The 14,228-nt window shown below is 44.9% G+C and overlaps 1 protein-coding gene across 1 annotated transcript in view; it reads right to left on the bottom strand.

The window, feature by feature from the left end:
- The window catches only part of GRK3 (G protein-coupled receptor kinase 3), a 56,539-nt gene that overhangs the window by 4,149 nt on the left and 38,162 nt on the right, over positions 1-14,228 (bottom strand). The window contains exons 10-20 of the mRNA XM_033075742.2: positions 11,390-11,468; positions 10,913-11,043; positions 10,067-10,161; positions 9,137-9,244; positions 7,081-7,147; positions 6,811-6,911; positions 5,612-5,678; positions 5,075-5,170; positions 2,834-2,996; positions 1,975-2,111; positions 933-1,046 (exon numbers count right to left, since the gene is read on the bottom strand). Coding sequence (XP_032931633.1) covers positions 933-1,046; positions 1,975-2,111; positions 2,834-2,996; positions 5,075-5,170; positions 5,612-5,678; positions 6,811-6,911; positions 7,081-7,147; positions 9,137-9,244; positions 10,067-10,161; positions 10,913-11,043; positions 11,390-11,468 — 1,158 coding nt within the window. The remainder of the gene's footprint in view (positions 1-932; positions 1,047-1,974; positions 2,112-2,833; positions 2,997-5,074; positions 5,171-5,611; positions 5,679-6,810; positions 6,912-7,080; positions 7,148-9,136; positions 9,245-10,066; positions 10,162-10,912; positions 11,044-11,389; positions 11,469-14,228) is intronic.

Raw genomic sequence — 14,228 nt, 5'->3', positions numbered from 1 at the left:
TATTCTGCTAATGGGGCATCCCTTAAAACCAGGCAGGGCAGCATTCTTTATCTTTTCACAACTCATCCTTCCTCCAGCCAGTCATTTTCTGCTCATGGCCACTGAGTCCCACTGTGGGACTGATAAAATTACTGCATCCCATTGGGAGTTGCTCCAGCCAGGGGGAAGAGCCCAACATTTCTTACCAAGATAAAATCTGAGAGTTGGGACACCAAGGGAACCCTTTTTCCACCCTTTTCAGAGGAAAACCGGATTTCTCCACATCACCACTGGAGCTCCGGAGGGAAACTGCACCTTGTACAGGAGCACTGCTCCAACTGAGCCACATCTGTCACTGCAGGAGGATGCAGCCACCATGGGATGGGACTGCTGCCAACACCCTGCCTGACGGGTGTCAGGTTGTACTCTGACTGTGTCAGGGTTTGGGGTTTGTTCTTTGTAGTGCTGTATTTCTATTTTAATTTCCCTAGTAAAGAACTGTTATTCCTAATTCCCATATCTTTGCCTGAGCGCCCCTTGATTTCAAAATTATAATAATTTGGAGGGAGGGGATTTACATTCTCCATTTCAAAGAGAAGCTCCTGCCTTTCTCAGCAGACACCTGTCCTCCCAACTAGTACAGAGGACTTGAGCACTGCCCCCTTCCACACATGAGCTCCAGCAGCTCCCCACAGTGAGACTTGGAGCAGAGATTGAGAAGTTTGGGAGTTTTTAGCTACTTAATAAACCAAACTCGTTTTGTCCCAAACAGCACTGAAATCCATGACAGGAACTGGCACAGCTGCAGGTTTCCTGCCTTCAAAACTCGAGTGTGATAAACACTTCAGATCTGCTTCACCTTAATTAACATGCAACAGCATGACCTGAAAAACTTGTCAATTGTTTATTATACACAAAATGATCTGATCAAGTTATCAAAAATCAAGTCTTACCTCACACTGTAGGACAAACTGTTTTCCTCCTTTAATTCTCAGTAAGATGCATTTTTTATCTTTAATTTGTGTTTCTTCAACAGATACTATTTGTTCCATTGTCAGCAGGTTTTGCTGCAGCATTTGCAAAAGAGCAGAGGATTAATTGAAAAGAAACACTGCTGCCCATCAAATAAAGCCACTATCTCATTTTCCTGGACTATCCACATGAATTAAGTGATGAACATTAAGAGTCATTACACAAACATTTATTTCTGAAGGCTGGGTCATGAACTAAAGATAGACAGTAAGGTAAGAGAGAGATTTACAAGGGGCTTGGTTGCTTCAACAGTGACAATGAAATATCAGCTCTAAAAGCCAGTAATGACAACATGAAACAAGAATCTACAAATAGGTGTGTCTGCAAACAGAATATTCACTATTTTCCCCTCAAGAGTTGCATATAATTTGATACATTTTTCAAGCATTACTGTTATTACCAAAAAAATTTTTAAAAAGCCAATTTCACTATTTCAAAGAGCTGAAAGAGAATATTCCAGCACTGAATACTTACAAAGAGAACATACATCAGCAGTGTGCAGGGAAACTGTCCCTATGGGCTGCAGAGGACACAATGTCTTAAATTCCAAACACTTCCTTAATTTAAATATACAAATTATCTGCTCTGCACATGAGCACAGCTGGGCTACACTACAGCCACTATAGCATTTTCTTGGAAATAAAATGCTATAGCATTTGTCACCTTACCAGTTTGTGTTTTTTTGTATAAATAGTCCAGAGGTCCTAAATGAAAAACAACACCATCAACTACCAAAATCCTTCAAAAACACGACAAAACAGAGCAAACAGGTTTCTCAAGTCAACTTTATGTCTCCTCTGTGCAGTGTAAACTACCCATTAACTACAGTGAGACTCAGAAGTGACTCAAATCCACTGGGCTTTTACTCAGAGAAAACTCCTTTCCCAGGAGAGCTCCTGGGCACTCCAGGGGTGTCCCACCTCCACCTGCCTTCCACCAGAGCTCCCCAAGCCCCTCACTCACCCGGGACTCTCCTTCTCCTCGCCACTCCAGCCGGTTGGGGAAGAGGTAAAAGTAACGCCGCTGCCACTGAGTCAGGAAGGGGTTCCCCAGCTTGAGCATGTACCCATGCATGATACAGTCCTTCCCCAGGGCATAATCTAAAGCAAGAGGAGATGTTAGCAAAGTGACAAGAGGTGCAGCCAAAAGCATTCAGAGCGAGCTCTGCGCCCAGGGGACCCTGGAGGTTCAGATCACACACACAGCCCCAGTTCTGCCCTAACCACACAGCTGCTGAGGCTGCAGAGCAGGGAACAAGGACAGGACTTGGCTCTTTAACAAGTATCTCACTGCAGGAGGTTATTAAAAGAACTGGATGTTGCTCTCCAAAGTTTGGGGGTTTGATGCAACACCCCTGTTTGCAGTTTGCTGTGCAAAACCTCCTGGGGCCCTTTCCCAGCTCCTGGGCAGGAAATCAAACCCCAGAGTGGGAAGGTGGGGAGGCCCTGGCACAGGATGCCCAGAGAAGCTGTGGCTGCCCCTGGATCCCTGGAAGTGTCCAAGGCCAGGCTGGATGGGGTTTGGAGGAACCTGGGACAGTGGAAGGTGCCCCAGCCCATGGCAGTGGGGTGGAACTGGATGTGCTTTAAGGTCCTTTCCAACCCAAACCATTCCAGGACTCTATGATTGCATTAATCTCTTTCCAAAGCCTGATGTCATCACTCAGCATTTCAGAACATTAAGAAACATCTTAAGCAACATGACAGCAATTAAACAAATCCTAACGATTCCCGGGAATGACGGCAACAGGAGTCTGTGGAACTCCAAACCCAGGAATTACTACCTAGCAGCAAAAGGTGAGAGAAGTGTAAGGACAGATTACCTTCCTCGTGGCCAAGCTGCTTATTTTTAGCCCTTTTTCTGGCCTCAATTTTATCTGTGTCTGCATTTACTGCATCATAAACAGTTTCTGCTACTTCTTGCTGCCAACGCTCCGATATTACCAGAGGGAAGTTCTTATATAACTCCTGGTCACTATCAAGCAACTTGCAAGAGAAAAACAACAAAAAACCCAACATTTTAATAACTTTCACTATTCTTATCCCCCAGTTAATAGTTACCCATGCAACAGCATTATTTTACAACATGGATTGAACTCAAACCTTCACAAAACAAACAGATGCAAGCAAGAGAAGCACAGACACTAATTTAAGCAAAGATATTAATTTATGTGCAGAGAACAGGCCACCTGCTCAAAACTTGGTTGGTTTGATAGTTCCAAAATCCTCACTCAACACTGCCCCATAATGCTCTCTAGACATTGAAGTAATTACCCCAATGTAAGCAGCAGCATTCTTAACTTTGTTGCACAAAAACTTCCTCAGCACAAAAACTCCATGAATAAGTGAAAAGACACCTTTTCCACAGCAATGCCCTCCATGCCTCCACAGCTTGGCTTTATATTCTTAATAATTAACCCTCAGAATTCACCAGCATGTGCTGCAGATCTCAATTTTACTGCTATAAGGATTATTTTCTCCACTAATCCTCTGAGTACTTAAATTGAATTGCACTGAAGAAAATTAGGAACAAATTCCTTCACTGAGCAGGGCAGTGGTGGAGTGCCCATCCCTGGAGGGGTTTGAAGCTGTGTGGAGCTGCAGGAGCATCTTAATCCTCCTCCTGCAGTCAGGCCAGACACTCCTGGAATATATATTCTGCTTTTCAGAGACCCATTCCATACCCCAGCAGGAAATACACACCCAGAAAATCTCTCTGCAACTGCAGGAACTCCCTGAGAGAAAGGGGAAACAGCCACAGGCATCCCCTGCTGGCTGCCCCCTCAGAACCCCAAACTTGCTCTTCTTGGGGCCACTCTGCAGGGTAAACACAATCCCAGGGACCAGGGAGGAGAGCAAGGGGTTCAAACTGTGGTGCCCAGGGCAGAGAGGGCTCCAGGAATCCTCCTGTCCCCTCTGGATGCCTGTGACACCCAGGGGGGCTGTGCTATCCCTCCCTGACTCACCCCCAAGGTTAATTCATCCCATGGGCAGCCTGAGCTATGAGATTCTGAGATCAAACTGGAGATGACACAGCACTGACCTGCTGGGGATTCACGTTCCCTGACAGGATTTCTCACTACATCATGTTATTGAGAATATCTGAGCCCCTCAAGAAATAAAAAGACCGCCCGGTTCCTCCTTGTAAAATGTTCCCCTGGATTCTGGCATGGCAGAATTACAGGAGACTGGAATCCTGCCAGGCTAACAGTGATGCTGAAGATGTGGAATTTTCTGGGATAAAGAACATCCTGGGCTCTCTGCACTCTGCTGTGCCAACTTCTGTCACCACAGCAGGTGACACTGACAGACGAGCTCCCTTGTAAGCTCAGCGAGTGCTTAATGGGGCTCTTTGCTTATAAAGTTTAGAACAATTAGTTTCCCTCCTGACTCACTTCTGTAAGAACAAGAATGAGGCCTGTTCTACTGCAGAAATGGGTGATGAAAACAGTGAAGGGCACTGGCCCAAGCCCTGCTGTCCCAAAGTCCCAGGGAAACTTCAGAGAGTGGAGGAATTCACAGAGGGGTCACCCCCTTCATGTGAGTCCCAAAGGAACCAGCAGCTCTAACTTTTTCTAATTTTATTATAATTTATATTATTTTCATTACATTTTGGACAATATCAGAACCTAATTTTTTTTATCACCTTTCTAACTTATGACATTGCTACTATTAACACAGTTTGTCATTTTTAAGTTTTCCTTGGCACTCTCTGCTCACTAAACTATTAAAATAAGGTTTAGCTCCATTTCTCCAAGCCACCACAAATAAATCCCAACTTTTAAACACACAAACCATAAGGTATCCTCGAAAATCTGAGGCTTTCCCAATTGTTTCCTGACCATGTGAAACAACTCCTTCATCACATGAAACTTTTGGTAAGAAAGTAGATTTCAGTTAATCTAAAAACATAAGGACTTAGCAAGCAACAACAAACAGGGAAGCAGCCCAAGGTAGCAGCATGGATTGATTTTCCCAGCCTGAAGGAATTCCTTGCACACAAACACATGGAAAGCCAAGCACAGCAGTCCCAGTGCCACCCTCCAGCGCTGAGAGTTGGGTACCTTAATGCCTTTAGTGTCCTCTTCATCAAAGGAGCCAATATCAAAAGCATCTGCTGCATTGACTTCTCCCCGGGGAGGAATCAAGGGGGGAGGGTACTAGAAATTGAAATCAGCAGCATTAAAAACAAGTTATTGGTCATTATTTAACTCCATTCTGTAGTCATGCACAACCCTTGTATTTTTTGCACAATTTAGTGCCAGAGTGTTCCCCTTGGAATTAAATTTCAGTGCAAAATTGTTGGTACTTCTTTTAACCAGAGCTCCTTAAAAAATCTGGGGATAAAACTCCCCAGTTTAGAGACAGCAAAGGAAAGGAAACCATGCAGTAATTCGACCCTGGAAATGTGATAACTCACTCCTAACAATCAGGAGGATCTGTAGTAATGAATATTCATCAACAACCCTCCCTGTATTTGTGTGAGTGAGCACTTGAGCTGGGCACTGTGACCCTCAAGTTTTCTGTTCAGTGCCTGTTTGGGTTTATTTTCCTTTTACTGCTTTACCAAGTCAGCTAAAATTACTGTCTTCATCCTTTACCTTCTGTAAATAGACTTGCTGCCAATCAATGCCTTTGAAGAAAGGATGTTCCTTTACTTCTTGTGCGCTGAAAAACAGAAGTGACTGAAGTCAACAAATGGAGAGGCTTTTCAAATGTATTCAAGGAATACAAAGCCTTCAAAGGTCACATTTCTATCACTTGAAAACATTGGGGAAAACGTTCTTTTTTGCAAGAAAAACGCCAGAATTCCTCAGTAAACAACAGGAGAGAAGATTTTCATGTGGAAACATTTGGAACAGTGCTCTAGGGCTGGCAGGGAAGAACTCCTGATGGTACTCCATCATTTCCAACAGCAAAAAATGTTCCTCTGTTGTCAGATCCCAACATTGCTTGTAAATAACCAGATTACTCCACACCATTTCACATTATACAGATTTTATGGGCGAATAATCAGCTACTCTTGTTATGCCCCAAGGAAAAGCAATCTCAGGTCATTATCAGAGAGGGCTCCAAGACAAAACCTTGGAGATTCCCCTGAATCTCCCACTGGAATTGGAGCCAGCCCCAGGCTCAGGTGTGACCATCAGCTACCTGTTTCCACACATCCCAATGGTTTCTCAACAGTTGTTTACTCCTCTCCTTATCTCTCTCAGTCCCACACTGTCTTTTTTAAGCAGGAGATAATTTCACAAACAGCTACAAGCAAGGTGAGCCTGGCAGAAGCAAGTTTTGTAGTCAACAAACAAAACAAAAACTCTTTTCCTTAGAATAATGAGTGACACAGGCAGCACCAGCAATACTCACAGCTTTTTGCTCGGTGGTTTTGGGATTGGAGGGTTTTTTTGTTTGTTAATATGCTCCTATCATTACAGATACAATATAAACAATATATTTTCCCTATCAGTATGTCTGAGTCAAGTCATATGATTTCATGCCAAAACAGATCAGGCAAAACCAGAAAAACAACCAAGGGATGAGAATCAGGAACACCACCCAATGCAAGCATGATTGCAGGGAACTCAGGGGAAGGCTTTAAGGACAGAAATTGTCCAAAAAAACATGTCCAAACCGATGGAGGCTGAAATGTAATTCCATGCAGCAGCACTTTTTAATGTTCTCTTTCCAAAATTAAAATCCTCACAACAGGAAGCAGATTTTTCACTTGAAATGAATTCACTCATTGACAGAGAAGTGGAAATTTTTCAAGGCAGAGGTCCAAGGAGAAGACAACACCTACCTTCTTCCTTGGCATCCAAGCCTCTTGCTCACATCCCGCTGCAGGAGCCCTTCCAGAAGGGACTTGAGCTCGGGAGAAAAGGAATCCGGGAGCTCCACGTTCTGCAGAGAAAGGAAATACAGAGAGATATTCCATGATGGAAGTGCTGTGCTCTGCTCTCTTCTCTCTGATGGTGTTTGGGGACAGCTCTCCCATGTTTTCTCTGGGAGAGCAGGGGGTGCAGCTCCAGTTTTAGGGGAGCTCAGGGAATGTCCCAAGGCCAGGTCTTACCACGGTGAGCGTCATCCGGTCGATCTCGTGCTTATCTTTGGTTTTGTGCTGCCTGAAAGGGCTGTGCCTGTGGAGAGAGGAAAAAGGAATAAATGCTAATAAATGTAGCATATCAGGGTATTTCAGCTGTGGCAATGCCAGGAAAAGAGTGGAGAATCCTGTTAGTCCCATCCTTCCCCCTCATCAATCCCACCCTGCAGAACAATCTGACCCACAGCGAGGTGAGCAGGAAGTTGGGTAATTCTTAAACAGTGATCTGACCTCAAAGATGTGCTTCAAATGCCTCACCAATTACATCTATCTCCCAAAAAACCTGAACAGTTTTCAGCTAACAAGGAAACCCTGAGCAGCCATCACCCAGAGGGATTTAAAGCCCAGGATCTCTATAGGGAACATGAGCATGACCCACTGAACTCATCACTCCCCATCATGGACAGCAAGGAGATAAAACACCACAGATCCCACAGCATCAGCCACTGGGAAAATATCTGATGGTATCTTGTAAATCATCAGCTTCATCCCTTTCCTACTTCATAATTCTGGTTTGAATTTGAATTTTCCTCTAAGCTATGGAAAACTGTGGCACATTAGAGATTTATCAACAGTCCTTCATGAAAGAAAGAAGCAGCATTGTAGTAAGATACATTTTGATTACATTTAGGATATATTCCCTGATTCTTGTCTTTAAAACCTCGAGGGGATGATGTTTTTCACAATCAAAATGTTATTCACTTATCAATTCCATTAATTAGCTACTCTAAAGCATTCTGGCTTACCACATGGCAGAGTGTACCAGCACATTTCAACTGGAGACCTGCTACTCCCAAGTTATTTTCCTTCTAATTCTCAAAAATGCTCTGATTGATGGATGCAATGGATGGACCAGGACTTCACTTTTTCTCTTTTTAGCATGACAGGTAAATGGTTCCCACACAGCCTCATGTACTCTGACAAGGAGGCTCTGAGTAGATCAGGGAAGAAAATGATTCACTGGCGACTTATGGGCAGATTCTGTGCCAGACTAAATTTACCAAATACCAAGAAATGGCACCATGTGCCCAGCCCTTGTTTTGGGATGTGTTTAATTGGTTTCAGAACAGATGAGGAACGAGAGTTCACTGTGAATAATGCTCTGGCTTCTGGCTGAGCACTGATACCACCCTGAACATCTCTGCCAGGGAGAATCACAGCCCAAAGACTGGCAATTTAAACACCATTTCTTTCTTTATTTGCACCCTTACATAGTCTGCTTTGTGCACAATTAATGTTAAATTGATACAGCTCTAGAGTTCAATTCACAAGTCACACACTGACCTTCCTTTTTAGAGTGTCTGGATGGAGATAAAAGCTCATAATTAATTATGTGTGAGGACACAGGATGACCTAATGATCAATCTTTGCACAGTGAAAAGCCTCAGATTTCTTCTGCTTTGCCATTACCAGTGAGGATGCCATTTTCAACAAGCCCTTGCCCATCAGTGCTTGCTGACTGCTCAGACAAATCCCATGGCATGAATCAATTCTAGACACTTAGGTTTAATGAGCAGGTAATTGCTGACAGAGCTGTAATCACCGTGTACCTTTGGACACTGATAAGGTAACAGGCCAGATTCAGCAAATGAAGGATCCACACCTTGTACCTGGCCCAAACCTGCAGGAGGGAAGGCTGAGTGCACTAAAAGGGACCAGTGCAGCCAAGAGCTTCTCCACAGCACCAAGTCTCAGCCTAACACAAAGCCCACGATTTAACAGGGCTGCTTAGAGGAGCAACATCTCAGCATTTAAAACACTTCCAGCTGCCAAGAGAGGAGCAAACTGCTGTCAGCAGCAGTTCAAAGAGCAGATAAAGCACCTGCCTTCCTCATGTCCCACACTTCTGGTTACTACAGAACACAGGGCTGGGTTTGGTTTGTTTGGCAGAAAAAGCCTGGGTTTGTCTCACATGGGGTCAGCACTGAGGGATCACTTCAATCTGTGACACACCACGTCCTGCTATTCCAAGGGACACCCACAGAGGCCCCCAGGCTCCCAAAGGCAAGGCAGGAGCCCCACTCACCCCCTCAGCAGCTTGAAGAGCATGCAGCCCAGGGAGAACCAGTCAGCACTGCTGTCGTAGGCTGTGCCCTTCTGCAGCACCTCGGGGGCCATGTACCCGTGGGTTCCTCTGCAGAGCACAACAGCACAAAACACTCATTACATCCAATGTTAGCACTGGGGAAAAAATTCACTAAAAATCAATATCCTTTCAATAAGACAGCCCAGTTTGGAAAGAATTAATTGTAACTATTTTGTTTTGCTTCCAATGGATTTCATGGGTCACCTGTGTGCGCACAGGACACTCCTGAACACCTCTAGAAGCAGCCACCAGCTATTGCTTTTATCCCTGACATATTCAAAACATGTGGACTTTTTTCAAGAAGCTACTGAATGGCAAATATCTTAAGGTGTGACAGGTTGGAGTTTCCCTTTTTGCATAAATTCCAAGACTAAATCAGGGCAATTGAGAATAAAACGTGCCAGGTAAGATGGGAATCCACACACAACTCAGGAATCCACACACACAGGAACTCAGATCCTACTTAAATCCTGATGGCAAGGGGCAAGAAAGCAACATAATTTGCCTCCAGTTCCATGAAGACCCAGAAAGACACAATAAATCCAAGATTTTAGTCAGTTTGGGAATACTTAATTACCAGGTTGGGACAATTAAAGCAATCTGGTACTTTAACTCAGTCAGGTTCTTCTCTGAGCAGTGAATCATCCTGAAATAATGTGTCATCTCCCAGCCATGCCTACACATCAGCTGCTACAACTGTGCAGGAAAACAGGGAGAGGAGCCCAAAAACCTCATTAGAGCCTCCAGCTCAGCAAGCCTGGGCCACCCAAGTGTCATTCCTCCCCTTCAGGCAAAGTGAAGTTATAAAGACAAATTCAGGATGTATTTAGCACTACCTGTATGTGCAGCAAATACAGATACAATACTTACACACTGGCATGTGGCTTCTTTTTGGAAAAGTCACAAGCCAGCCCAAGGTCTGATATCCTCACGTGCCCATGTTCATCCAGCAGGATATTTGCAGGCTGGAAACCAACAGAGAGAGGTGAGTTCTTGGTGTTCCCCAGCTGACATCTGCAAACTCTCACAGCACAGCAATTCAAATATCAATACTCCCTGGTAATTGGTAATTGCCTTCTTTTATTTAACATCAATATACCAAGCACTTTCCAGATAAAAATCTACATTCTCAGAGAGCACTACCATCATCTCCACAGGTTATGAAACACTGAGTAACACAAGGGAATAGCCAGGCAAGGTTTGAAACACAAAGCAGGTAATAAATGAATAATCCATTCTGGCCTCAAGTTGCTTTTGGTTTCTTCACAGTAGGGTCTGTGTGTGGCTCTTACACCTTTTATTCCCAGTCTCTGGGCAGACTTTCATCCCCTTGTGCTGTCACTTGCTCCAGGGACTCTTCTCTGGGAGCTGTCCTCGATTTCCCAACTGCCAGTGAAGCCCCCCAGCATCCCTTGTGCTGTTGTCCCCCACCACACACTCAAAGGCTTCTTCCAGGGCTCCCAGCAATACAGAATATCCTCTAAAAGCCTCCCAGCAGGGAGATAAATAACACTTCACAGGATTTGCTGTGACCCCCAGGAAGCCTCTCCCAGGCTGGTTAAACTGGATAATGGCACAGATTAGAACAACTTGGAAAACTCATTACAAAAACCAGGCAGATAAAGAAATAATCCTGCCAAGGGAGGGTTTCAGGAAAGGTAATCCATGGAAGTTATCTGAGGGTGTGTGTGGATGCAGGCACCCACCAACCATTACCTTCAGGTCTCTGTACACCACGAAGCGATTGTGCATATGCTCTAACCCCAGGATGATTTCAGTAGCATAAAACCTCATTTCTTTTTCAGAAAACACTCCGTGCTGGGAGAGGTGGTAGTGCAAATCTCCTCCTGAAATGAGAATTGAGATGTAATTAAGCAAAATCTTCCCCTGCAGGCAGACAGGGTGACACTGTAGGGAAACAGCACAGCTTTTGTAGGTTCTTATCACCTGTGGAGCACACAGCCTCACCCTCTGCAAGGCTGTGAAAGTTCATACAGAGATCTGATCAGTCTGAAACTCCATTTTAAAATGCATTTATTTCATAAACATTTGCATTCAGTGACTAATCCAGCAGAGGATTTCCACACATTGGTTTGTGGAGAGCTGAATAAATCAGCTCGTGGAGCAGCCCAGCAATCCTCCTGCCAAAATTTCTGTAACATCATCATCATCATCTGAACAAGTCTTGCTTACCATTCATGAGGTCCAGAATGAAGCAGAGCTTGTCAGGGGTGTGGAAGGCATAGGTCATACAGACTATAAAAGGACAGTCCTGCAAGGAAGAGCAGAGAGGTTCACCCCGGGCAAAAAGCAAAGCGTGACTTAGGAAACCTAAAAATACATCTGATATTTTTCCTGTGCTATTTGCCAGCATTCCCAAGTTCTCTCCTCACTCCTGAAATGCAGCTACACTGGTAACCACTGTCCCCCCTGTAAGGGCCCTGCCCAGGTGACACTGAAGGTGCTTGGCCCCCCAGCAGCATTTCCAACAGAGGACTGAAGGAATGTGAGCACTCCAGGCAGGAGTTGGGATTCTGGATGTTCAGGAAGCAGCTACAGCAACATCCAGATGGTGCAAAACCCCCAACACAAGGGCTGTGGGAGCAGGTTTAGGAGGTCAGAGCAGCCAGGGCAGGGATGGTCACACCCCACCTCCTGATGCACCTGAACCTCAACTCATCTCCTGTTTAAGGCAAGAGCCAGGAAAAATTCCACTGGAAAAACACATCTTTGTTCCCAGGTCTGCTCATGGGCAGGTACCTCATGACACACATTCCAAACCCCGTGGCAGCAGCTGGCAGACCTTCCTCTGCACTGGGCCTGTGCTGGACACAAAGGCTAATTCACAACTATGGAATTGCTGAGGATGGAGAAGCCCTCTGAGAGCACTGAGTCCATCCCCAGCACTGCCAAGGCCACCACCAACCCAAGTCCCCACAGTGCCACATCCACACATCTGTTAAATCCTTCCTGGGATGTGACACCACCACTGCCCTGGGCAGAACCCTTTCCATGAGGAATGGAGCTGCTTTGCTCCTGCTGGCCACACTCTTGCTGATACAAGCTCAGGAGGCTCTTGGGGGGTGGCTGTCACATCATCAGCTTCTCCTCCAAAGCCATGTGGAATGCTCTGGGGTGGGAGGGACCTTAAAGCTCATCCCATTCCAATCCCTTGCCAGGGGCAGGGACACCTTGGTGGGAGCCCAGCACACCCTGCAGGAAGCACAGTGACTCCAACAACGTGCCTGGCCCTGCAGGATGGACAAGGGAAAGCTCTGGGAATCTCTGACAGGAACTTGCTCCCTTCCCAATTTAGAAACAGCAAAACACGGTGGCCTTGGGCAGGGAGAGAGGAAAGGGAGGGACAGGGACACTTCAGAGCCCCTTCATCCTTCCATGAGGCTGAAATATAAAAAGGTTTCTAGAGCTGGCTGTAACCCCAGGGATCCCCTCAGTGCCTGGGGACACCCTGCCCTGCTCCAACCCAACTGCACTTTTATGTTTTGCCTCCCTGAAAAGGGGAGGGATGGGTGTGAAACACCTGAACAGCACCCAGGAAAAAACCCAAATTCCTAAATGGCCCTAAAAATAAGGAGCCTGATGTGGTGTCTAACACAAGATACCCCCTCTGGTTATGGACTCTGTGCTGGGGACTGTTGTAGCTGACACTTAACTTCACAACAGCAGCTTTAGCAGAATTATTAACTTAATTTCCTGCATCGACTGGGTAATTCAGAAGTGTCCCCAAGCAGGGCTCCTAAAATTTCAGAGCAATCTAATTACCCAGAAGGATTTTGTGGTAGAATTTAAACACCACACATAGACAAATAAAAAGGTTTCTCTACAGCAGAACATAGCTTGCTTATATTTTTATGGATTTTAAAAATAAAAGTTATCTGGAAGTGTAAATGTGATGCATAACTCATTTTTGTGCAAGCATTCTTAATTTCATCACTACCCTCTCTCTGCTTAGCAGAGAGAAAAGCTGTACTGCAGTATTTTCCTGACACAAAAACCATGGCAAAGGAGTATTCTACAGCATAAAAAATAAAAAAAACCCACCCTACAGTTATTTTTTAAAGGACACATAAAGCAATAAAATCAATTTCCCAGGAGAGCAATTCTTCATTGCAGTCAAGTTTCTGCTCTGATGAAAATAAGCAACATTATGACATTAATGTGTGAATTAAGACCAGTTTGGAAGGAGTTCCTTACATCCAAACAATCCTGGATTGAGTCCAGAGAACTGCAGTCAAATTTGTGGCAATAAATCATGTGGAAGGAAAAAAAATATTAGAGCAACCATAAAAAAAAAAAAAAGTAGAAATGTGATATTTTAAAGACATTGGCACATTAAAAAGTGCTCTAGGAGGAAATTTTTGGTTCTGACTCTTCACTGAAAGCCAAGCACTCAGCTTTGGGGAACAAAGCAAACAGGGGACAGAGGTGCTCAGAGCACAGAGCAGCTGTGTCCCATTTTAACTGGAGAGCAGCTCTGTCCTGATGTCACTCAAAGATCTGTCAGTCACTGACTGAAACACGTGGAAACCGACCAAGTACCTGCTCTGCTCCAAAAAAACAGATTATTGATCACACAGGGTTATTGCTCCCCTCTCATGGTGGGACTCCTGGGGTGTCCTGGGATATTCTGGGAGGAAATCTTGAACCCAGTCAGCAGCAAAATTATCTCAGGAAGTTTTGGGTAAGGTGGCTGAACTGCTGAGGTTTTTTTTAGCCACAACAGAGAGGAGCCACAGCCCTGCACAGCCCCTGGTCCTGCAGTAGGCAGATGCAATGATCCCCTCCTACCCTCAGGAAAAGATCCATGGAATAACCATTTCCTTCCACAAACACCTTGGGTCCATCAGAGCCTTGGTGATTTCCATGTTCCAGTTTTTGAACAGAAATCAGGCAAATATTGCTACTAGAGGAACTAAATATATTTTTCTTTTAACAGAAAGTAAAATCTTTTCCCTACTCTGTGACCTTCCAAGGATTTCACAATGCCTCCCCAGCCTGAAGGTCTCTGTGG

This window comes from Catharus ustulatus, chromosome 18 (assembly GCF_009819885.2).
Source record: "Catharus ustulatus isolate bCatUst1 chromosome 18, bCatUst1.pri.v2, whole genome shotgun sequence".
Lineage (NCBI taxonomy): Eukaryota > Metazoa > Chordata > Aves > Passeriformes > Turdidae > Catharus > Catharus ustulatus.
The sequence above is the reverse complement of the archived record's forward strand: the minus strand, read 5'-3'. Positions and strand labels throughout refer to the sequence as shown.